This window comes from Haplochromis burtoni, unplaced genomic scaffold, assembly GCF_018398535.1.
Source record: "Haplochromis burtoni strain Fernald_Lab_line unplaced genomic scaffold, NCSU_Asbu1 Contig_15, whole genome shotgun sequence".
NCBI lineage: Eukaryota > Metazoa > Chordata > Actinopteri > Cichliformes > Cichlidae > Haplochromis > Haplochromis burtoni.
In genome coordinates, this window is record NW_024582376.1 from 2,341,577 (window position 1) to 2,367,853 (window position 26,277).

Sequence of the window (26,277 nt, forward strand, 5' to 3'; positions counted from 1 at the left end):
TTGTTTGTTTGTTTGTTTGTTTGTTTGTTTGTTTGTTTGTTTGTTTGTTTGTTTGTTTGTTTGTTTGTTTGTTTGTTTGTTTGTTTGTTTGCACCTTTTCATAGTTGTAAATTTTAAACGATCCATTATTGCTTCCACAGCAAAGGATGTCAGTGGAACTCCTCAGCCAGGTACGGTGAAATGTCACAGCTGATTACATACTGTATGAAAGGAGGATTGTCTGCCACAGTTAGAGTATTTCTATTATACAGCAAATGTAAAAGGTTAACAGCAAACTGAAGAGATTTGTGGATTTTCATTTTTAAGTCTCAGAAGCTTATTGAGAGCTTCAGCACACTGCTTGCACAACTTTACCAATAAAACACGCACACGGCTCGACCTGCCACGCCATTTTTCCCCCTGTTTTTAACAGTTGCTCTCTACTTTGTGGTAAACGTATTTGCCCCTTCACTCCTTTTCTGCCCACACAATTTCCCAGTTTTAATAATATTGCTACAAGCCGTTGACCACCTCCAGCTTTACAGCCTCCAAGCTGTGGCAGTGCTTTGGTCCACTTCACAGCTTCTGCCTTTTCTTGTGGCTCTCACTCTGTGCCCGTGGAATTCACACTGGATCAAACTGGTACTTGTCATCTTTTTGGCAGAGCCCACTGATATTGCCACAACTGGCAAGACCCCAGAGGTCCCAGATCCCAGTAAGACTCGGTTTGCTTGAAGTCTTTGACCATAAACTAAAATATAAGGCTTTTATTTGATGTTTGCAGTTGTAGTTGAGTTTTGATCTAATATATATATTTATCTATTCAGTATTTGAGAATGTGATTTAAATTTTTTGAGATGATTTGGACCCTTTTTGCTTCTGTCTTGATAATTATGTCTATTTATTTAAATCAAATTATTACATCAAGAAATTATGCCTTATGAGAGTATTTATAATTTATACAAAGCTAAATTAAATTTTCCAGGATTTAGAGAGTTCACTTTCTCAAATACTATTTGGAAATACTATAGAAATGTCTCATGAGCATGCATTAGCTGTAGTAAGTAGCACTCCACTTCTTTTTGGGACTGTAAAGAATGGGAACCAATTACCTTTTTTACAGTATTATATATATACTCTGCTAAAGGGAAGCAGCATTATGTACTCTGTCAAATACGTGAGAGAGCTGTCTCACATATAGTGCCTGGACACTGTGCTTCACAAGGTCCTGAAAGAAAAGTCGTTTTAAAGCAGACCTATTATGCTTGCTTCAAGCTCCAGAGTTTTATTCTTGGACTATATAGAGTAGTTTTGAATCATAGCTCAAAATTATTCTTTGTTACCTTATTTAAGCATTAGTGCACCTCAGTTTTAGCTATTCTTCCTTTAAGCCAACCTTCTTCTGATTGGCTGCCCCTCACTAAAAGAAGACTTCAGCAGCAGGTGGGTGGAGCTTCTATGCAGACAGCCAGAGCTGCGTGTCTGATATGATGTCCCTCTTTGACATCATACAGATCCAAGAGTAGGAAAACTGTCTGAAACTGAGTATTTAGAGCACAATGAAGGCTTTTGGTTTAGGCTTATTTAGTTTTATAGGGATTAAGACTTCTACTATTCACATCACCAAAATAAATAAGTGAACACATAAAAATAAAAAGAACGGCAGCGTAATAGGTCCACTTTAACCTGTCTTGCCTCTTCAACTTCCTGTTAGTGTTGCATAATTTGGGGCTGCTTTTTTTTTTCTTTCTCTAGCATTTACTCAACTTGTGCACTCCTTTACTTTTTACCTCACAGCTTGCTGTGCTTGATGCATTGCTTTCATTATAGCGTCATTACTGCAATTTGTGTACTATTAACTGCATTAGTCCTTTAGAGGGAACGGGTAGATTAATGAGTAGTGATCTCATCTGTTTTAATTCCTCATATTCTCCACAGAGGTTTGTTTAGGAACATGACTACTTGTGCACATAGTTTGACAGTTTTTTGTGATATTTACACAGTTTAAGTTTGTAAAATCACTGCACTTAAAGTCCTTTATTATTAAATAAACACTGAATAAATTGAAAAGAAGCTACTTTACACTTTTTATTAGATTAGTTGTTTCGTAGTTGCATGAAATCCTAGAAGATTACGTCTTGTATTTATTTCCTTGCATTCCCAAATCCAATTAATGGAAACCATTGATTTTGTTGATATTAGTTGGGCTCATCTGAAAGGACAAAAAAGTAAAAGGCACTTTTCTAACTTTTTTTCTTTCTTTCCTCTCGTGGTGGATGGGTGAACACAGGTGGTAAGTTGGAAACAAACATGCAGGTTTTTGCTTCATTTGATTCTCACGTGTGTCTTTTTGTTTTAATAAATGTTATTTCTGACTCCTCTGACAGTTTCTGGTGGAATTGTTCAGCCTAGTGGTAAGTAGTTCACATTAATCCTGTAAATCCATGTTAACAGTGAAAGTATGCTTACTGTGCTTATCTAAACATTATTATACTTTTTTTTTTTTTACTTTACAGCTGGCACAGGTGTTGGTAAATATGTCAAAATCCTCTCATACTGAAATATACCAAAAATACTCAGAGGTTCATGATTTGGGCTTCATTCAAACATTAAACATGCCAAAACTTTTACTTGTGTGTTTCCCGTGTGACAGTTGGAACAGGAGTTGACGCTCCCACTGGTGGTAAGAACAGTTTTTCTTTTTCCTTTCTGTACGTATTCAACATGTGCCATTTAGCAACTTATTTCAATGGATCTTTTAACAAAAGCTTGTAGCATCTGTTAATCTGTAAAGTCTATGACAGGGGTGTCAAACATAAGGCCAGGGGGCCAGAATTGGCCGAATCCGGCCAGCTGGACAGCTTTAGAGGAGGGCATCAATTTTGTTCTTTTAACTGTATTTTCAGTTAAAACATTGTGGTTTATACGTAAGGGACAGTTTGGACAATGAGCTACCAGAACTATCTTTGTAATCTCCTTACAGTGTCACACTGTCCGATTTATTTCATTTACTACTACAGCATTTGTTTATATTATAACAATATTTATTTCTTATCTCTGGGATTAAATATGCACTTAAACTTCTTTACACTAACAGCATGAGCTTTATGTAGCCCTTAAAGTGAAATGAGTTTGGTATACCTGCCCTATTACATTTATTATTACTGAAATTGCATTACTTGCCATTTTGACATATTTTAATGAATGTAACCGTTGCCTGTGTTTCTAGTTGACACTTCACGCCAAGTTCAACCTGGTAAGTTTACGTTTTTTAATCAAAATTGAGCAAAATGTACTGATTAATTTGTAATTTACAATAAGAAAGAAAAAAAGGAAAATAAGAGTTAAGTTTCACCCTATCACGCCTCACTCACTGGCCACAAAAAGGTGTTTTAACATTCCTCAGAGATTTTCGTCCATATTTACGTGATGGCATCACACATTTGCTACAGATTTGTTGACTGCACATGGATGATGGAAATCTCTCGTTACATCACATCCCAAAAATGGTCTATTCGATTGTGTACAGACAACTCAAGAGAAAAATGACAGGAGGCCAAGCTGAAGATGTTAACTTTGGAGACAAAGTTAGAGAAGCGAGGCTGAGATGGCTTCGACAGTGAATATGTTGGACAAAGAATGTATTAAAAAAATGGAGCTGCCCAGATAGAGGAAAAGAGGAGAGCAAAAATGATTGATATAGTGAATGAAGACATGCAGAGGGTTGGTGTGACTGTGGAGGATGCTAGGAACAGGGTGAGATGGAGGCAGATGATCCACTGGCCACACTTAAAGGGACTGCACAGATGTCCCTAATGAAGTGGCCAGTGAGTGTAATTCTACCCATTCTTGTGACTGTAATAGTTAAAGGAACTAAACACAATTTGCTAAATTAAATTAAATGTATTAAAAATGTCAGAATAGTTGAGGATTTTAAATTAACTGATCAAACTGTTGTTTTCTAACTGGTTTTAATAGGTTTTCCTTTTTTTACCTTTCTTTTTTTCATCACCCATGTTGGGCAGTTTATTATTCTATCTGTTATTTTAACTGGAGTTCAACAACAAGTCAAATATTTATTATTTTATTGATTCAGGAGCGCCGTGTTGTTTTAATCCCTCAGTCTCCTGGATGTTTTCTAACTTAAAGTTCATGAAAGTATGCTGGATCCATCTGGCCACATGGTGGAGACCAATACAAACAAACCCGCTGTGGGGCTTTTTCTCTTTGACTGTAAAAGTAAAAGGCGCGGCTGTTTTCAGGTCCTGGTGTTGGAACAGTTGGAAAAGCACCCAAACCATTTATACCAGGTAAAGAGGAACTAGATATTTTAACTATCACTCATTTGTATGATAAAGCATAAGATGTTGTCTCTGATTCTCTTGCATGTGATCTGTTTATGTTTTCCTCACTCCTTCGCCACAAAATACTAGATGTGCAACTGAATATTGTCTGATTTTAGTACATAATATTTTAGCCATCTGTAGCTCACACCAAGCCTAGATGTTTATATCTGGATTTATACAGTTTGTAAATGAATTTGTATTTAAACGTTTCTAATTATTAGAGTTGTGCATTATACATATGATCAGTATGGCACAGTTAAAAGACTAAATTGTGACATATCACAGATTAATTTCAGCACTACTGTCATGTTTGCTGCTGCTGCTCATTACTTACACAAACACACAGACAGCATCTTACCCTGTCATTTTAGTCTCAATCCAAATATTGATTAATTTGTTTTTATAATCACATCCACTGTCAAGCTACACATGATGCATCCTTCTTAACGTGCACTCTCTGTGCAGACAGTTAACGATTCTTCAGCCTGGATCAATGAAACCAACAAAAAGCTGCATCAGGCCAATTATACCTGCAACAGACTGAATAGTCATCAGTTTTGTGCATCTGCTCGTTTGCACTTTTAGGGCATTTTACCTATTGTGCACTTTTTTTGCAAGCTTTGATGTAATTTTTTGAATAGAATTGTAAAACTGAGAAATTTTGTTGGTAACAGGAGACTCTCCTGATAGATAATTAAAAATAAAAACAAAGAAACATTTTTTTTTACTAAGATTAAAACACACAATATGAGAAAAAATGAAACGTTAAAATATTATAAACTCTCAAGATAAAGTATTTGTTACCTTTACATTTTTTTGATTAATGATTATGATTATGATCCTTTAGGATCATCAATAACACTGTGATACCTGAATAGAATCTGTTATTATTTTTGTTGACTGTTGATTTTGTTTCTCACTTTTGTCTGATGCCTATCGAGTAAATCTCAGTTTTCCCCAGTATTAACATGGCAGGGATTTGAAATTGCACGTTATAACATGAAGTCTTCTGTTTGACGTTTACTCGTTTGTGCACTCAGGGTAAATGTTATGCCCAAACTGTTGATTTAACTAATTACATAGAAAATTTAATAAATGTAAATTTTCTGTGTAATTTTGTTACATAAGTACGTACACATTCAGTTTCTACAGAGTACATTTTATTTAATGATTAATCACTTGAATAAATAAACCTTTGATTTTTGGGGTCTTCTATTTTTACTCCCTAGGTACTGGCTATCCTTATGGAGCACCTTATGGAGGCAAGTTTCCTGTTTAAGTTTATTGTGTTTTGGCTCTCATAGATTTTGTTTAAAGAGCAGTGAGGTATATTTCTACTCTTTTTGTGCTTTAGTACCTTTAGGCACTGGACCCGGAACTGGACCCGGAACTGGGCCTGGAACTGGAACACTGCCTGGAGCAAAGCCTCTGAAACCTCCAGGTACTCGAATCCATTTTTTCCTTCAAGCAACCAAACTGTTTTAGTAACTAAAACTACTTTTTAAATATACTATAAGACTAAAGCTGGTGCAAAAAACTTGCCTATAATCTTTTCTTTATCTATGAGAGACACTCTAATGTCTTATAATTATGGTGTAATCATTTTTATGCAAAACACAAAGTGGAAAGACACTGGATGAACAAAACCATTGTATGGTACGTCATACAGAACAAAATAAACAAAAAACATTTAAAAATGTAAATTCTGAATGAATGCATGTACAATATGTTTTATTTTAACACAAAGTGTAGTCATAGTCAAAGAGTACTGAGATGTATGAAAGTTTCGACTGTCAGAATTGAAGAACTAATAATGGAATAATTAGATAAATACAGAGCGTGATAACTGCTGTCATGTTCGTGTTTTTGCAGAAGCTTGTGCACATGCAGTCTCAGCATTGTTGTGTTTTGTGTTTGTAGCTGTGGGTGGTGTTGGAGAGAGACCAGGAATCCCACTGGCTGCAGGAGGTTATCAAGGTCAGTGAGCCCTAAGAAAATTTACTTGCAGGAAACTAAATTATTATAACGTATTAATTTTAATTGGGAAATAAGAGTGCATCCTGCTTTTTAGCAGAACTTGTTGAAATCAGGGAACATCGTATTATCATTAGACCCTTTTTGTAATTCCTTCACTGAGCGTAACGCCTTCTCAAACTGTAGGAGATGAGTTATCTATTAGATGTCACCATGATTCAGGTGGATACACTCTGCTTGGAAAAGGTATATAAAAAAGGAGGCGAGCCTGTCAGCATTGATGCCTAATGTTTCCCTGACTTTAAAAAACAACAACAAAATCATCCAGTCCAGTGCACAAAGTGACAGTTGGTGAAGAGATGTCATCTCATGCCACTTCCTGTGCAGGAAATTGGCCAAAATGCTGATAAGTTGCTGTGCAGGGTGCAGCGTATCAGGAATGAGAAACCACTTTAAGGAAGGAAAACAACTGGGGCAATATTCAAAGAGTTTCTCATTCTTTATGTGGCTCTCAGTCCTAAGCAGGATGGCTATAGTAATAGATTAAAGGGTCATTGCATGTAAGCCAGTTTTCTCTGTGTGACAGGTGGAGTTGCGTATCCTGGAGCTGCAGCTAAAGCGCCGAAACCAGGTAATGTAACAGGCCCGGTACTGCTGCCGCACATCAAAGCACAATGTAAACATGGGAAATGTGCTGTGAATGTGTTTTCCTATAGCTTGTGGCCACTGTGTACTTTATGTTGAAAACACAGTTTCCCAGAAACAGTGTTTGGGAAACGTCCACCTCACTTCCTCTTCAAATTAAGCCTCAAAAATTCAGTACTGGATCTGTTTAAAGTAGTTTTTGTTTTGTTAGCGAGTTGCTATCAAACCAAAATCACTAGATTTACTCAGATTACTTGTATCAAAAAGACACTTTGTAGACATTTACAGTACCATATTCTCTCTCTTTAGCAGAGTTTGTTTACCAGTGAGAAATGTGGCCTGAAATAAAGTGATTCAGCCATTTATTTTTATTTTTTAAAATCCAGCTTCTGCAAAGGCAAGCTCCACCAAGGGCAGTAATCCCTGCAGTATTTCTGTTCCGTTAGGAGTCTGTAAATGGAGCAAGTCAACAACACATCATTTTGCCCTGGAGACCATATTACTGTGCAGAACATCACTGTGGGATTGTTTGAAGATAACACAACCCCCCTGGGGAGTCCTGCCCTGAAATAGCAAAATTCTGCCAGGGGAAATTTGGATGAGGACGTTAATGTGACGTTAGCTGAGCCACTGGCCACATGCCAGTTTAGGGCCTGAAGCAACAATGCTGGAGTAATACACACAGAAAAAAACTACAATCCATAGAAATATGAAACTTAGAAAGTTGTATTTGCTGTATATCAGAAGAAAAGAAACATTTGAATTGTTTCTTTATTGTCTTTTAATTTGAGCAGGCTACGGCAATATTGGAGGTGGTGGCGGATACCAACAAGGTGAGGACCACAGTGACATTTTTACCACTCAGTCCCTCTCCTTTTTATTCTTAAGCAGCTTAAGATGATGCATATTTCTGTTCAGAAGTCTACAGCCATATTTACACTCGCACAGCTTTTAGACCTGCCTCTTCTTCTCTTCCTCTGCCCACCCGTGATGGATCATTGCAATCACACAGCAGCAGCCGACAGTGCCGCCTGCTCTCACTTCCCCACAGATACTGCCCGGCTACAGCTAGTCATAAAAACTGTGTCCTAATCCATCTCCCAGTGAACACAGATACATCCGTCTGTGTTACTGCAGATGGTTTAATAGCTTTCATTTTTGCAGCACAGTTTTTCCATCAGGGAGGTTTGCCAAACTGAGAGATCCGTAATTATGAAAATCAGGTCAAGTTGTCATATTCAGAGTAATGCTGGGTTGTTTAATCATAACTTACTTGTAAAACATTTAGTGCAAATGGATTTACTGCCAACACAAATAGATTCTATACATGAATCCAATTCATATCGTGTGACATATTTTCTATCTGTAGGCCTGTGAGGTCTCCATTAAAAAGGCTTTTTCAAATTTACAGGTGTAGTTCCTGGTTACAGAGGAGGATACCCCCAGCAGTACTACCAAGGTAAAACAACTACTTCCTTTATGCACATTTTGATTAAAGTATATTGATGAATTCACAGCACACATTATGTTACATACTACCTGCTACCTGTTGTTGGTGATAAACACTTCTGTGTAGTGACCTTTTAAGGGCGCAGGTTGTGCCATAAATCAGTGTTGACAAATGACAAAATAGAGCCATTTATCTTTAGAAGGTGGGATCAAAGGCAGAGAACAGTGGTAGGATGTTTTAAGAGTGTGTGGCTGTATCGGAGGTGGACTTTCACGCAAGAATAAGAACTCCAAAAAAAGAGGCTCTAATACTACTTTTCAGTAAAGCAGACTGAAGTATACTCATGAGCTACTTTATTAGATGTACCTTGCTAGTACCAAGTAGGACCAATTTTACCTTCAGAACGGCCTTAATTGCTTGTTGCAAAGATTCATCATTCATTCATCAGCTGTATTGTCACAGCAGACAACCTTTCCAGCCTTCTGTTGTTCAAGAAAAAAGAAAAAAAGATGCAAATCTTGGTTGTAACAAGCGGTTATTGGAGTAACTGTTGCTTTCCTTCGAATCATGTGGTGATTCTCCTCTGACATCAGCAAGGCATTTTCAGCCAGACAACAGCAACCTGCTGGATATTTTCTCTTTTTCAGCCCATTCTCAATAAACCTGAGGCTACGTTCACACTGCAGGTCTTAATGCTCAATTCCGATTTTTTGATCAAATCCGATTTTTTTTTGTCTGCTCGTTCACACTACAAATAAAATGCGACAGCAAACGCGCTCTAGTGTGAACGCTCAAAGCGGCCCGCATGCGCAAAAGAAGATGTCACACACAACGCGCTCTGTTTAGACCCAGAGCAAACAATATTGCTTGACTGATGGCCCTTAATATAAAGACTTCGGACTTCACGTTTCCCAATTTTTGCTTTAAGTTATTTTGTTATTTACATAATAATGTAAATAACCTAATAATGATCCTTATTGCTGTTTTAGAGGAGCGGTGCTTCAAAGGATAGCTGCAGATTTCTGTCAGAATCTGCAGATTATGCAGTACAAATAAAATGTTAATGTTTCACCAACGTTGTCTTCCCAACAGTTTCACCGGACGGCCAGGAAGCGTTCGCGATGTCTTATCGGGCGCTTCTCCGGAGCTGATAATTGGCGTCTCTCTTGTGTCAGTGACGTAAAAGACGGATTTAATGCGACGTGACTGTTCAAACAGCAGTCACTTTCTAAAACATCAGATATGTATCGGATTCAGCACCACATACGAAAGTGACCCAGATCGGATTTGAAAGTATCGGATTTGTGCCGTTCACACTGTCACACCATGATCGGATATGGGTCGCATAGCGTCAAAAAAATCGGATTTGATGCGCTTTCACCTGCAGTGTGAACGTAGCCTTAGACATGGTTGTTGGGGACAATCCCAGTAGCTCAGCAGTTTCTGAAATACTCTGACCAGCCAGTCTCACAACAAAGTCACTTAAATCAAATCGTCTTCTTTCATCATTCTGATAAGCAGTTTGAAATTCAGCATGCCGTCTTGACCCTTGGCTGATTAGATATTTGCATCAACAAGCAGTTGAATAGGTGTACCTAATGAAAAACTGTAATTCACAGTACATTCATAGCACTGATAACTGCATTGCTAAAATAAACCTGCCTCCACCGAGCGGAGGATTTGGCGCACGGATGATTGTTTAACTGTTTGTCCTTGTTTCTGGATCAGGAGCCGGATTAATGTTGAGACGCTATTACGCAGGTAACAGGCAGACAGGAAACTGCCTCCACTTTAGAGCTTAAAGAAAAGGAGAGGGGAGCAACACAAGGTTTTCTTTTCTTGCAACAATATTCACATGCCGAAAATGATTCGGAAACCACATTAGGAAAAATATTACCTGATTACCTCATCGGTATTTATTCTTCCCTCTCCTTTCCTTAATGTCGGCCACTTTCATGTAAACGCAGCTCCAGCTTCTGCACAGTTTCCATGTCATGCTTATTATGACCTCTTACTCGTTAATCTACAGTAGAGATATCTACTGTATCCTCTTATCCAACTAAAAAAAAAACATATTAAACTTTAAATATCTGGAATGTTTTAGTTTAATTTGAATTTGATTAATTATTCATAAATATTTTTGACTATCCTAAACACTGAAGTTTTTTTGTTTTTTGTTTTTTTGGACCAAAAGGATTTGTGAACTTTTCCATTTTAAGTTAAAAATAATTAAACAGGTTAACCCACATTTTACTGACATTTCTTCAGTTTAAGCAGACAAACCTTATGCACCTCTATCCACAAGATTAAATGTCGGTATTATAAATACAAAACACAGACAGGAGAAGACTACTGTCTGCATAAAATCTGGTCACTTGTCTGCACTGAAAATGTGTCTGGAACAAACAGCTCAGCTCTACATTTAAGTGCCTCCTGTGCGATCCTCTATAATGTCAACAGTTTAATTCTAACCACATCCTGGCTGAGAGAAATGAATCCACCTGTGTGACAGACCCAAAGTGGTTTCATCCTATCATTGCTCTGCTGACACCTACTCTTGTATTTGTCTTTCCTGTTGTGTAGGATATGTGCCAGCCCCGCTGACTCCTCAACAAGGTACCAAAACTCCACGTCCTCTCATTACATTACTTCACACATGCAAAAAGAAAACTTTATTTTTTTGCACATTATAAAGGCATTGTTTCAGTGAGCGACTGTTCCCTGAAGCTCTGCTCATTTTCCAGTTTATCTCTCATTAAATCTACTTTTTGGCAGAGCACGCCAACATGCCAGATTATCGAGATGAGTTTGGAAAATGGGTGTGTGCTGGTCAGTGCAGATGGTGCAGCTCAGCCCGTATGATGAACACACCATAATCTGTATCTTCCTGAACTAAATTACTCCTGCGAGTGGGATAATTTCATAGAAAGCGCATGCTATTTTAGAGGCTATAATATCATTCGTTGGATCACTCAAAGTACCTGACATACAGCTTTCAAGGGCTTTCAAGTCTCTGAATGAAATCTGAATCAGGTTTATTGACAAAACTTTAGCCAAACCAGGATTATTTTTTTATAGAATGCCCTGAATAAGCATGTGTTAGTGTAACATGTTACTTATAACGTGACTGGAGGATCATTAAGAAGATTAAGATATAAGAACTGTAGACGGGAAGAAAATGTTCTTGTGCCTTGAGGTCCTAATGTGCTGCAACCCCCTGCCAGAGGCAAGTGACTTAAAAAGCTCCTGTGGGAGAAGTGCAGATTCCAGCCAGTTGCCTTCTTAGTAGAGCAGACGACATGGTGCAGTCAGCCTTTGTGTTTGGCAGCAACATATATAAGGTGGTGATAGAGATGCCATTAATCACAAGATGAGGCGTCAAATGCAGAGGCGTAAACAAAAAGTGAACCTTAATTCAATCTGATTTCAAAGTCTGATAGATGATGGAAACAAAAAAGGGACACAAAGAGTACAACAGATGCTGAGACAAAACTGGAGGGGAGACAACCCTACACATGAGAGTAACTAGGAGAAGTGGATGACAAGATGCAGGTGAAGATAATCAAAGACAATTACACAGGAGAAGTACAACTAAAGTCAAGAAGCTAGAGATGGGTATCTATCAAAATAAAACAGGAAGGAAGAATTGTAACTAAATGGGGGAACACAGACATGTGAATGATCTTAACATATGGGATCAACACAGTAAGAAGAGGATAAGATAGGAAACAACTAAAACTTTAATTAAGAATAATTCCATGTTTCTATGGTGAACATAATTAAATCATGTAGCATCTGCATGAAAATCAGCAACTTAATTTGTATCATGTCATCTCAACAAGATCAATCTAGTAAGAGTGGTTCGTTGCCTGGACTCACGAAATTATTATTATAAATATCATTCATCTCATCTTGGTGGTGTTGATTAGATTAAGATAAAGTTCTTGTCCAGTATATCAGCAGCTGTCTGTCATATATCACCTACCTTATTAATATAACTTGCTGAGCCGGTCTGCAGTGCAAACTTCACTAGTAAATCCATCTACAGTTTAATTTCCAGCACCCGTGTTTGGAGGCAAGTGTCTCCTGCCTTAAACGGCATCCTTACAGGGAAACGTGAACTTATCAAATGTGAACTTTGATAAGACATGCCGAGAAAAAGACAAGTTCTTAAACATTTATGCACTAGAAGAACATTTTGTTGAAAGCAAATGAATCATATTGGGGGGTTTTTGTTTTTTGAAAGTACCAAATTTTACACAGAGAAAGTTTTTCTTGTAGAAATAGAAACAAAAACCCACAAAAAAGCCAAGAGAACAGTTGGATATTCAAATATATGCGTGGCAAATAGAGGGACAGATCTGCCCAGTGTCCAGTCGGATAATCTTCTGGCAAACATTAAGGCCAGTACCCTCAGATTGGAAACATAATAACCAATATTGTTTTGTTGTTTTGCAGCCAAAGCAGCAAAGTACGGTGCTCTGCAGGGCTTCCTTGGTGGCGCAGGTGGAGGAGGAGGCGGAGGATTCTATAGAGGTAAAAGACCTGTGCACATTGTTGAAGAAGCATCCTGAAAAACAGAAGTTGCTGCAAAGGCTAAAATGTTGCCGGTGTTTGCTGTAGGTGGCGTTGCAGGATGCCAGGGCAAATACTGTGGGAGGAGGAAGTAGAGGATCTCTCGAGATCCAGTGACCTCAAGAAACCATGGTGCTACTGCATGATCGAGAATGTACATTTTATGTGCAAAGCCCCATTAGACAACCTGTAAAGATGTTTGTTTTTACTTACTTGACTTCAGTGTCTGTTTTTACACAAACCCACCGACCCAGAATTTTGTACATGTGACGTATGTTATTGACAGTGCCTTTTAATCATTAACGTGTTCAAGTTAACCAAGTTAATTCTGTACCGCACCGGCCCACCATGTGTCGCTGCGTCCGTGCACACATGCCTGCACGTGTGTGTATCGTTTGTTTGAAACTCTGTCTGTACCATCGGCTGTCAATGTCACCCACAAGTGATTTCCCTTTCTGCTTTAATCCTAAACTAAATCAAGGTGATCCGTCTCACTGGGCAGCACAGGGCTCGTCTGCTCCTCTCCGACCTGTCACAGGGGTGGGGTTGGTCATAGCAAGGCCGAAATCTGATGATATTCATCCAATGTCAGTGCGGTTCCTGGCTCCCCATTTTCTCTGCTGCCATTTTTAGGCCTGCTGGGTATAAAGCGGTGGTAACTGGGGCTCCAGCCAACCCATCTGCTCTCACCAACTTTTCTGATTCTTGTTGCTGTGCATGCAGTTCAGTGTTCTCAGCTTTTTTGTGTTAAATGTTGCCAAACACTTTCTGCTGAAGACAGTCAAAAAGCAGTGGGTTTAAATATCAATCAGACACTGCTTTGGTATGTACGCGACGTGTATGTGCGTGTGTGTTTCATTATGTGTCGTGTTTAAGTCTGCTTCAAATGTTTAGTCTCATTTACATTTATGTAACTGGTCATTATTCAAGATTTGCGGCACCATGATTTGACTCATAGCTTTTTTGTTATCAGGAATGTGTGAGCATTAAAAAAAACAATCCTTTGCTTTTGCATTTATTCACTGTTATTAACTGTAATACAGATTAATACTTTGTTTTAATGGGAATGCCGCTGTGTTTATGTGAGGCACAAAATCCCTGTTCTTTATTTACTTGAGCTGCTTTAAAAAAAACAAAACCAAAGGCTTTACTGACCAAAGGTTCATGAGCGCTGTTGCCAAGTGACCCCCATCTCTTCCCGTAACTGTGTACTGTATTTTGTACTAATTTGATGGCTTCAGTTCCTTCACTCGGTGCTGTGTAAGAACTGTCTTTGAGCCTCGCTGGGTCAGACCTTGTCTTATGTGGCGTGGGATACTCTTCATCTTTATTTAAAACTGTTTTTATAAGGAGGAACAGTGTGGTTTTGCACTTTTTATGTTTCCACGGCACACATGTGACTTGTTCCCGGACATCCCGGCATTTTATTTGCTTTAACAAATAACAAAAATAAAATGTGTTTAAAGAACACGCGTCTTCTTATTCATTACTTCTTCCTGAGGGCTGATCAAAATCACCCGGTGGGGAGTGTCGAATCAGTCCAACGCTGGAACAATAACCTGGGTTCAAGTCCTGCCTGTTTTAGAGCTTTTTTTTCATATGAGTTCTGTTATTGTTCCACTAGGAAAAATGAATCACTTATCAGATTTATTGTATGTGAAGGATTTCTTCTCTATAATGAAAACAAACCTCAGGTTAGATGCGAACACTTTGCCAGAGTATGGCCACTATGAGCTGTGTTCTTATTGTGCCAGCTGGAAGTAATGAACTCATACTGCTGTTCCCTGAAGATCTCCTGGGAGAGCCACTGACCCGTGATCCACATCCTGTAAAAGTAGCTTACACTGTTGTTCCAGGAGCAGAGGCTTTACTGCAGACATAAAACAATGTCACTGTGAAACTCTAGTCGAATTCTGTTTTTCTACAGCTGGCAATTACACATTTCTGTAAATCTGTTTCCTTTATTTTCCTAGTGTTAGTTAGCTTGCTTAATTTCTAACAGGAAATAATGTGTTTGTGTTACTTTAGCCAACATGTAATCGGTGTAGGCAAACCCTTTGTACATACGTGTACTAAATCAGCTACCTGGCGACCTGCCGCTGGGACAAACAGATCAAACCTCTGGCCCTGGCTTAGCTATCCCACTCCCATCTCCCCATACCAACACTCCTGACGCTGAACCAGCGCCACTGATTCTTGAAGAAAAAAATAAGTTTTTTTAATATCAAAAAATGTGTCTAATTGCAGGAAGCCCCTTGGGAAATACATATATTTAATAACAATGATAGCTCACATAAACTGAGAATTTTTGTCAAAGCGTGCATTGCTCTGCGTATATTTTGCACACTGCCGGCTGCAGGTAGCTTTAAGAAGCGTTAAGTTCATCATGTCTAAGCAATGAGGATTTTTAAGCAAAAATATTTCAACTTGGTGTCCACTAATGCTATACTCACACATGAGAAAACAGTGTTTGGAGACTGCAGCATAAGCAAGATTACTGTGATTTGTGTGCTTTGAAGACGGAGACCGGGTATGCAACCACCCGCAGTGAGCTGCCGTCCTCGTTACCATTTTATTGCTGCCTTTAGTGCGATAAGACTGAATCAGTCTGCTATGAATCTGCTGGCAATTACATGTTAATGCTACAAACCTAATAATACAAACCTGTTGCCGTCTACATTTACATAAGTCATCCAGTGGAAGTGAGTCCCTTACTGCAAAGAGACGTGTTACAGAGGCGTTGAGGTCATCCAGACTCACTCAGAGTTACAAAAACCATCGTCACCACCACGTGGAGCAGGTGCAGAGCTGAAAAAATGTAAACATAGAAAAGAATTAACACACACTGCAGAGCTCCAGCTTCCTTATTTATTGCATCTAGTAGTGTGTGACGTTTCGACTACGTCTGCTTTTCTTCAGATAATGACACGTAGGACGGCACCATCTTAAATCGTCTGTGATAGATCACATGACCATGACCAATGGCAATAATATCCAATCAGAACCATGTCTTATAGGTCTCACTCAGATTTATTCCAATATGTTGATAGTCTGTCTGCATTTGAATTTGAGTTTGCCATTTTATGTCCACTCTAGTGTCACATGGTAGACCTGCACCTCAACTCGCCTCCGTATTTGTTGTGTGAAATTGGCACTAATTTCTGTGCGGTAAGAATTGCTGTGAGACGGTGGCTGATTGGGTTCTTTTAACTGAAGTTATATTTGATTGTTCCTACACTCTGGTCCTTTGATATTTCACACTACAAACGCTGCTGTTTCACTTGTGGCCCTTTGTGCAGGTATGTTAAAAATTCCAGACTGAAGAAGGTTTGAATTAAAAATATTTTTTATGTTTGCATTCTGCTGTGGTTCTGTGCTTTGTACAATTAAAATTCAGAGATGATTCGGTGATATAATCATGCTGTACACACAGAATCCGTGTGTTACACTGAACCATAAAGGAAAATGGACGTGTTGACTGCGTTGCATTTAAGCAATGACTAAAATCAGTAATTACCATTTTGTAATTTCTGAATTGTGCGCTCAGGCTTCCGTTTCGTGCCTGCTTTACACTTCTTCGCAGAGCTAACTGATTTTATGGCTCCTAAATTAAGCCCCAGTTAATCTCATGAACAGCAAATTTCACGATTTAGACATCAAATAAAACCTCAGTTTTTATACTGCTGACTACACTGCAGCTGCTTTTAGATTTGCCTTCATGGGTTTCAAACCAGCCAACCACTTCATTTTATTTCCCTTCGTTCCAGCTTCTTTTTATGTTGCACCCTTTGCTTACACTTTGTTTGCACGTCTATGAGACACTTAGCAGCTACTTCCAGCACCTCCACCTATCCCATATCTCAACCCCTTTCGCCACTATCACGCATCAACGCGTTAATATTTTACCTGCCTTTCTACAAGAGCGCACTCTGTCTACTTGTAGTTATCTTGTAGTTACTATGGTGGCGTTTCTGCGCCGTCTCCCCCCACCTACCCCTCTCCCCTCCGTCCCTCCTCCACCAGACTTTATTAAGCAGGGCGTGTTTGTGGTTGGCCAGCCCCCTGTTTCCTCCGCACTGCTCGGCAGCTTCATTGGTCAGCGCCTCTCTTGAATGAAGCGCCGCAGAAACGTGCAGGCAGCGGGCAGAAGGAAGCTGTGTGGGCCGCCGCAGGGAGCGACCGACGCGCAGCGACACGACCCCCGGGCGCGTTGCGGTGTGTGTCGGTGAACACCGTTTATCCGTCGAGCAGAGGCAGTTGGCTCTCTCCCGGAGCTCCGCGTGTGAATGAGGTTGATGCTGCTCTGTTGCACCTGGAAGGACGAACGCATGGGAGAGGAGGAAGGTAAGGACCTGCGTGCTGGTTACGCGCTTCGGCTTTTGGGGCGGGCGATGCGGAGACCACGGCGCACTCCCTGCTCCTCGAAACGCAGAAGATGCTCCAACAGAAAAAAAAAGCTGCACACTGCACCGTTTCTGTGTTTACTGTACCGAAATAGGTTCGTGTGCAGGGAGCGCCAGGCTGTGCCGCAGATGAAGCCATTCTTCGAGTGGATGCGGCCAGCATGTTTGTATGCAACGTTCACCCTCAGGCCACCACCACACTCTTCATCTGCCGCCAGCCTTCTCCAATAATCCAGCATGCAGTGCTTATAAACAGGTTGTTACATGAGAAGTAACTGTCCTTTAAGAGCTTCCTTCATGCTGTGTGAAAACACACAGATGGCAGAGTTTCCTGTTGTGCCTGCACCAAACTAAGACTCCCACAGACTCCATGATTAACTTAGGTGTGTGACCGGTGTAGATTTAATCGTATAAAGCAGCCAGATAACCTTCTGATCTCATTATTAATGAAGCTGTTTTAATTGTATGTTTTTTTTTAATTCATTGTTTTCTGGATAGTGATTCAGGAAGCTATGGCTCGAACAGCTGGTAAACCACATTGTTGATCTATGTGTGTGTATTTTGGCATGTGGTGTGAGATAACTGTGCACACCGAGCTGTCAGTCAGCTTCACTGTGGTGAACAATGGGCGTCCTATGTAAGGTTTCACTTTGCATTGCAGTGTGGTTAGCTAATCTGGAAATGTCTGCTTTAGGTCAGAGCGGGCGGGGCGTACGCACCTGTACCTGCACAGGTTTTACAGTTTGTGCCAGAATGTAGGTGTGTTTCTGTTTGCCTTGGCAGCCCTCTCTGAAGTCAACAGGAGGAAAGAGATCATGCAGAGAAATGCTTCACAATAAAAAATGCTAAAAAAAAAAAAAAAGATGGTAAAAAAGTGTTTAAAGAGAGAAGCCTGGAGGAGTGAAGAAGAAAAGCATTAGCACCAGACATCAGCACCCAAAGCTCTGCCAAAATGGCTTTCAGTTCACAGGATGGATGAATAATTGAAGCTGTTGTGCAGAGTTAAGTTTTATCAAGACTCTTCCACCAGTATCCAGATTTCATATTGTGGCACTTTTGAACTTAACCTTGGTCAAAATTGGGCCTCTTTATAGCTGCTTTGTATGTGGAGAAGTACTCTTGTTACTTCTTGTTGAAATGCCATGATGAAGAGGTGCTACACTCGGCTGTTACTCTGAGGTGACAGTCGTGATGTTACTCTTAGGTGTACCGCAAGTTCAGGAGCTCAGCAGTGAGAGTAATGCGGGGGAACCTGAAGCAGTAGCATCTGTGCAGTTTTATTCTTTACAAATCAAAACAGCATCCCCACGGATGGAATGCTTTCAACTGGCTGCCATGTTTGTGTTTGCTGTTACTCACTGAGTCTGGCCGTGTGACTTTTTTTAGGCAAATTAACTCAGGCAACAAATGCATCTAACACAGCATAACGTTGGCCGCCGCCTCGCCCTTTGCACCAGATGAACCCTTACTGCAGGATAAATCGTCCCAACTCTGCCAAATTGCTTTTTTCCTGAAACTCTAATCATAATGAAGATTTTCCTAAGAGTTGGAATCTTTGATCTGCAGCTAATAAGATTCCTCTCATGGAAACGACTCTTATCAGGAAAGAAGTAGAAGAAAGCCGATGTCTGGTTTAAATTCTGTTTAACTTACTTTTCTTCGTTAGTTTGCATTTTGTAAGGAAAATATAAAATGTTATTAGCAGGCATGTTATTAGCCTGCTAATAACTATGTTATTAACTATGTTATTAGCAGTTTTGATGATAACTACATTATTTTAAAAGCGTACATCTACCTGCCATCATTTTATGCATCATCTCAGTTTCTCTTTAGTTTCTTTGTGTCGTTTCCTGCTTTTACAACACGCACCCACGCCTCCACATTCATGGTGTGTTAAATTTGAAGTCGAGAGTAGGAATTTCTGAGTTTCCAGTTGGGAATTTTCATCTGGAATGGCCCCCCTTAATCTGAAGTTCCGAGGCAAATACAATGCAGCATCATCATCACCCTGATTTCTACACTCGATTAGTTTTGGACTTGTTAGCCAAGCTTGCTTAATAGAATAGCTCATTTCAGCTGCTCCCTTATTCACAAAGGGGTCGCCACAGCAGGGAGCTCCACATGTTTGACGTGGCAGATTCTCACACTGGATGTGACACCCAAGTGGGTCTGTCTCTCCTCTGGGACTGAACCAGGTATCTTTCGCATGATAGAGATATGTGTAAACCATTACACTATAGAGCAGCTGTAGAGCTGCCAAAACAGTGTTTCCACCGTTTCCTCATACCCTTTCGAGCAAGGTTATGGTAGAACATCGTTAATACTTGTGCTGTGGCTCATTCTGTGGCCTTTTGTACAGGTAAATTGTGGGGGAAAAAACCCAAAACAACAAAAAAAAAATGGAAAGTTTATGACTAGAAAAAAGGGATAAAACATCCAATTAGAGGTAGGTTTGGAAAAGTAAAATAAAAGCCTTTTATTACTGATCATAACTACCTTTAGAAACCTGGATGTTTTATGCCTTTTGGTCATAATATTTCAATTTTTCTCATTGCCAAAGTTTGAATATTATCCTATAATTCTAGGCAAAAAACTGTGTTTCTTTAAATGTTATGATTTTTTTTAATAAACAAGAGTTTTTCTATTAAACAGGGCAATGCAGCAAATTAGTGTTTTCGCCCCTGCTGAGCCGTATGCTCATTAAAAATGCCCCTTCAGATGGTACATCGTTTCTGCTCTGGTGGTAACGGTGGAGGAGATGCTGTGTGGTGTGTTTGTTTGAGTTGTGTGTTTTTAGAGCTGGGTTATAAACCAGCAGTGATAATTTGCATAGCCAGATAAGCGATGGAGAAGGCATACAGACAGAGACACAAACACACATCTCTTTGTGCGAACTGTTTATAACTTTATGTTTAATGAGCTTTAATATGGTGATATCAGCACGTCGGTCTCCTGTCATTACAGCTGGAGGAAGTTTGCCCGTGTGCGCGGGATGCAAACAGAGGATCTACGATGAGCAGTACCTCCAGGCCCTTAACAATGACTGGCATACCGTCTGCTTCAGGTACTTTCAGCACAAACAGCAAACCACACTCAACATATAAACCCAGACTTTGAGTGCACACACGTCTTTAAGTCTCACTGAGTTTTTGGCCACTTGGGAACAACACTGAAATATCACAGTGCATCTTGCTTATTTATCCATCCTACAAGTCCATCCAGCTAGAGCAAATACAGGTCAAAAGTTCACTGGCGTTTAGCGCTGTTCATAGAGTCGACCTGAAGGGGAATTCTGCCTATCAATTAGCTGCTAAATGTTCCACTGTGTTCAACAGCCGGTTACCAAGTGTCTGCTGAATGGTATATTACTGTGATTAATATATCACTCATTATTACTGCTTTAAAGGACAGCGAAGGAGTGAGTGAAGTGAGTTAATGGTTGCACATATAAGGCATAAAAGTACCCTAGAAAATAAAATAAAAATACCAAATATTTGCTGTTTTCAGTGTTTAAAAGTCCTGTGAGTCCACAGTCCAGTGAAAACCCTTTCTTTCTTAAAATGCTGGTTCCACAGGAAAATAAAGGCTAAGAAGTAGCCGGATGTTGCTAATCATATCCACTGTCTGTCTGATCATCAGTTTACAGGGCTGAAGCATTCAGTGTGGGTTAAAGAGCCCGACAGCATGGCTTAGGCTTGAAAGGTTTCATCTGAACAAACCACAAGGCTTCTGGAATAATGTCCTTTGGGCATGTTTGGCTGTAATGTACAAACACCTCATAGCAGCAAACAGGCACGGTGGTGGAGGGTGATTATTTAGGCTTCTTTTCCAAGCATAGAATGTGGGCACCTATTAGTTATTAAGCTGATGATCAACTTCTCTGTACATCAAAGTATTCTAGAGTCAAATATGAGGCCATCCATCTGACAGCTAAATACTGACGCAAACTGCGTCGTGCAACTGGTCAGTGATTCCAAACACAGCAGCAAAGTCCAGACCGAACTGAAATGTTGTGGCGGGACCTTAAGAGAGCTGTGCAAAAAAAATGCTTGCAAACTTCAATGAACGGATGCAATGTTGTAAAGAAGTGTGGGTCAAAATTCCTCCACAGAGATGTGAGAGACTGATAAAGTTATTGCTACTAAAGGTGGTTTAATGAGCTAGTTAATCATGGGGAATATTTATTTCTCACAGGACTGCAGAGAGTCCCGTGAGAAACTTTATTTTTCACATGACTGTGCGATTAAAAAATGATCAGGTTTCAGGATGTTAGATAAAGCAGTTTATTCATATCACCTTGGGAAACTGTAATAAAGATATTAAATGGGAGAAATAGCTGGCAAGTTGTGTAACAAGTTTAGTTTTTTGTGGTTTCAATGTAGGCTTTGTACTGCAGCATTTCCTGGAATCGCTACTGTTACAGACTCGTTCCCAGGCATGTCTGTGCCTGCTTGTGTTTTCTTTCATTTCAAGGAGCTAAACGTTTTCGTGTTATTGCCCATAATCACATCTTGTTCCTTGTTTAATCTTTTCTTCACTGTAATGCTAACACAAGTATCCTCCTCCCACGACCTTTTCTAAGAAAATCTCCTTAAATCTGATCTGTATTTTTCTCACAAGTGTTTCCTTTTTGTGGGTGAAGGTAAAGGTAAAGTTTCAGATTTTGCAGGGTTTTCTTGTACTTTTAGTTTTTGATGAATTCTGTAACAGACATAACCTAAAGTAGTCCTGGCTGCAGACCTGCGTCAGACAAGTGATAATGTCGAAACCTTCACATGATGCAATAATGAAACTTTACAGGTGCGTAGCTGAGATCAAAATGAAAATTTGGTGTTTAAAGATGGGTGTGATCTAATTCACAAACACTGAGCAAAGACAGACATTGGCATTGTGGCTGTTGAGACATCTTCTCTAGTTTTGACCTGTAAAATTACAATGTCATGACACCTTCACAGTAAAGAAATTGCAAAAGATGCAGATACACATAGACACAAAGTCACTAGCGGTTTAAACAAGTCCTGACTGGCTTACAGTCAAATGTGTGCTTCTGAAAAATGACATTTAACAATCTGAGAGCTGAGTCAACTCTAACCCTAAGCCATTACATTTTGTAATTTTCCTCACTTATAAGTGTCTCCTTTAACATTTTGCTCACAACATATGCGTACTCGATTATTTTTATGTAGCTATTTTACCCATCGTGTATGAGAAAAGTGGAGATGGGTAATAATTCAGGTCCGTTTCCACTTCTCTTGTCTACGGTGTGCCACAAGGTTCTGTTTTGGGACCTTTATTGTTTCTTTTATATTTGTTCCCTCTTCAGTACTTTTCGAGCACTTTTAAAAACTTTTCCTATCATTGCTGTGCAGATAACATTCAGTTGTATCTCTCTTTTAAGCCACACAATATTTTTAAGCTACAGGCGCCATTGAAAGTTAGATGGTAGACCTTTTTCTCCAACTTAATGAAGAGAATACAGAAGTGCTTGTTTGTGCTCCTGACAGATTTAATGAAAACTTGGTCCTCTGGCTACATTTGCTACATTTTTTGTCAGGAACCTTGGGATGACCTTTGACTCTCCTTTCACCCTGGATGGTTACGTGAAATCTCTGGTTTGCTCCTGTTTTTTATCACTTAAGAAATACCCCCAAGCTGAGTTCCATTGCAACATGCTCTGACCTCATCACATCTGGATTTCATCATGGCTGCAAGACTTTTAACTATTTTTCTAAGTACTCACTTGTCGCACTGTTGTTAATTCAGTTCCATTAGCTTCAGAGTCCACTGGTTTTTGCTTTTGGAGCTCTGCGTGGACAAGCACCAGCAAACATCAGACAACTTTTACATCCATATGTCCCCAGTAGGCTTCTGAGGTCATGTGATCAAGACTTGCCATAACAGCTTTCTAATAAGCTGGTACTTTACCACATTACCTAAGCAGTTTCTGACGCGTGCTCCACAGCTGTGCGCTCAAAATACTCACAAGTCCAAACTTTGCCTTCGCCTCTTCATGCAATTCTTGTCCCAGTTGACTATCAGTTATGCAGCCTAACCTTACATTGTTAACTGTTGCATTTTTGACCTGAACGATTTAACCCCTTCCCCTTAAATCCCCTTAAATGCAGTAACCCAGCAGGTAACTGCCCCATAGTGTGCAAAAGACCAATAACAACAAAAACAGCATGTATAAATAAAACTTTATTTAATTCCTAAAAACATACAATACTTATAAAACATAAATATTGTCTTTAAGTTTGCCATATGAGTGCTGTTCTCTGTACTTTGACTTCATTACAGATAGTTACAGAAACGTTCAGACTTGACCTGTCTGAAAACCTGTTACGCAATTTTATTTACACAAACCAGAGCAACTCATAGAGGCACTCGCATACCTGAAGTTGCTCAAGACTTTTTCTCCTAATCAACCAAAGGGAGTCGTTCTTACTCCGATGAAGCATACGTTGGTTGAACTCTTGCGTCAAACCTAAAGCCACCCCCATATGAACATTTCTACAGTCCGTGGATTTGGAGAAATGAACAAGCAGGTTTTCGTTTCAGACTCAGATTCTGGTAACTTGCACTACACCATGTTGTGTGTGGGCAGAGAGACTGTGTGTGTCTCTGTGTGAAAGAAATCTATTAAAATTTTTGAATTTTAATTGATTTTCATGAGCAGAACTGATCCTATCCTGGTAGACAAAACACAGAAGTTTTTAACATTTCTGCAACTGAATATCAAATGTTGGAGCTTGCATTAGAGTCCAGATCCATCCATTCATTAAATAGATTTAATATTTAATAGGTCAGTCTTCTTCTGTATAAACAAGCTTCCAGCTATCACAAAAGACTTTATGGTCTGAAAGGAAAGCAAAGAGTGTTGTTCGTCTCCTGTTACTTTTCATCCTCTCTGTTAAATATCTTTCATTAGGAGCTCTTATGTTAAGACTGCTGCATGCTGTCCTAAGTTTAAAAGAAAGTTAAAGTGCAGGCGTCACTTAACATTCAGTCAATGCAGCCGCCTTGGGTCATGTGACACGAAGCTCGGAGCAGACAAATTAAGACGTAGTCGCAGATGTTTCAGATGCACTAATGGTGATCGATTCCTTCAGCAAGGCAGAGCCAAGGAAAAATGTGTTTTTATGAAATACCAGAAATAATCACGTAGATTTCTGGGAGGAATTTCCCTGTAGTAAACATATTAATTCTGTAGATTTCCTCCATCATTTCGCTACTCCTTTTAGTGGTCGCCACAGCGGCTCATCTGCCTCTATCTCACCCTATGCCTAAAATCCTCTGTCACACCAACCCTCTGTGTGTACTCCGTCGCTACATCCATTTAGCTTCTCTGTGGTCTTCCTCTTTTCTTCCTGCTCAGCAGCTCCATATTCAGCATCCATTGTTTAATATTTTCCTAATTAAACTAAACTGGATATAAACAGTCCAGGACTGTCACTTAGTTTCGCGAGAGGAGATTATTAACTTTAAAAGTGGGCTTATTTTTAAATGACTGTTTAGTTTTTTTTGATTAACAGGACACAAACGCTGTCGCTGCTTTTCTTACTGATGATCTTATGTAACGTTTCCTTCTCTTTCTCTCGTCTCTACTCATCTCACATCCTTCATGGAGATAACCTTGTTTGTGAGAAGCAGGAGAACAAACAGCCACTCGCTGAGGAGTCCTCCTGCTGTTTAAGCACTCAAAGCTTCACAAGTCAGCCTCCGTGCCTCTGATCACTATTACTTTATCTTGGGTTTTTTTTTAAATTTCATAATTTATTAAGAAAATAAAAAATAATCTGAGATTGAAAAGATGATTTCTGAGTGGGTTCTGACCAAGATAGAAAACAGCTCAGGCAAAACAGTGCATATAAACACATGCACACAATGGTTTACACATAGAAGTAAATTAAATGCATAAATAATGAAGTGTACTGACGTGAGGATTAAAAATGTCTTAACTAAAGCCAAAATAAGCACTGTAGGTCAAACAGGGTCAATGATGGTCACGTATAACAGATGTGACTACCAGATGTGACTTCCTCCAAATGTACTATAATTCATCCTCAGCTGTTTGAAAACCAGCTTTTCAAACTGCTGTATAAACGGAGTTTTTTTTTAGTGTGTTTTAGGGGTTTTTTTGTTCCACACTTTGTTATCCCCTTTCCCAACCACACTGCCTACATTACCCTGAATGCAACTCAGACACCGATGTATATTCACAGATTCGGGTGCGCTATCATAAAAAGTACAGACATGAAAACTACAATTCATCCAGTGCCCACTTGAGGCTGGCTGCAAGTGAGTCAATTCAAACAGACTCCCGTGGTCAGTTTTTACATCAATTTGTAATGTTTGTGTATTCTGAAGACAGATAATACGGCCTGCTGTTAGGAACAGGGCACCCTGAGATCTTTGCCCCATTTTTAGAAGTGAAAGTGAGGTACTTGGTAGTTCATCCACCTTTACTGTTTATGGATGCAGCATGCTAACCAACTTTGCTGTGATTGTGTCCGTGCTATAAGACTTTTTCCCAGTCTGTTGTAGCATACTCCTCAGACATTATACAAATGTGCTGGGCCACCGAAAGATTATATATACAGCAGCTGCTTGGCCATGGGAAACACATGCAATGAAACTCCCGGCACGCAGACCGTTGGTGAGGTGCATTGTACCCTTTACGTACTGTGTAACGTTATGCACCCTGCCACTTCATGATGGAGTTCCTAAAAGCTTACACTTTGCAGTAATACAAGTTAGAGTTGATCGCTCCATCTAGGATGGAAGGAGTTTCACAAAATGACTTGCAGAGGTGCCCTGCGACAGACTGGCGACCTGTCCAGGGTGTACCCTGCCTCTCGCCCTATGACAGCTGGGATAGGCTCCAGCGCCCCCCGCGACCCTGAAA

The 26,277-nt window shown here is 39.7% G+C and overlaps 2 protein-coding genes across 7 annotated transcripts in view; both read left to right on the forward strand.

Annotated features, from left to right (window-relative positions):
* elna (elastin a) overlaps positions 1–14,437 on the forward strand; it is a 53,060-nt gene extending 38,623 nt beyond the window's left edge. For all 6 annotated transcript variants that reach the window (XM_042218110.1, XM_042218111.1, XM_042218114.1 and 3 more), the window contains 15 exons: positions 141–172; positions 2,366–2,393; positions 2,496–2,510; positions 2,633–2,662; positions 3,209–3,235; positions 4,242–4,289; positions 5,555–5,587; positions 5,680–5,766; positions 6,246–6,302; positions 6,886–6,930; positions 7,739–7,777; positions 8,356–8,403; positions 10,978–11,010; positions 12,853–12,930; positions 13,018–14,437. In XM_042218110.1, the coding sequence (XP_042074044.1) occupies positions 141–172; positions 2,366–2,393; positions 2,496–2,510; positions 2,633–2,662; positions 3,209–3,235; positions 4,242–4,289; positions 5,555–5,587; positions 5,680–5,766; positions 6,246–6,302; positions 6,886–6,930; positions 7,739–7,777; positions 8,356–8,403; positions 10,978–11,010; positions 12,853–12,930; positions 13,018–13,064 (647 nt within the window). In that variant the 3' untranslated portion in view covers positions 13,065–14,437. The remainder of the gene's footprint in view (positions 1–140; positions 173–2,365; positions 2,394–2,495; positions 2,511–2,632; positions 2,663–3,208; positions 3,236–4,241; positions 4,290–5,554; positions 5,588–5,679; positions 5,767–6,245; positions 6,303–6,885; positions 6,931–7,738; positions 7,778–8,355; positions 8,404–10,977; positions 11,011–12,852; positions 12,931–13,017) is intronic.
* A 2,617-nt stretch (positions 14,438–17,054) lies between these two features.
* limk1a (LIM domain kinase 1a) overlaps positions 17,055–26,277 on the forward strand; it is a 64,552-nt gene continuing 55,329 nt past the window's right edge. The window contains exons 1-2 of the mRNA XM_005915880.3: positions 17,055–17,313; positions 20,337–20,436. Of these exons, the coding sequence (XP_005915942.1) occupies positions 17,256–17,313; positions 20,337–20,436 (158 nt within the window). The 5' untranslated portion in view covers positions 17,055–17,255. The remainder of the gene's footprint in view (positions 17,314–20,336; positions 20,437–26,277) is intronic.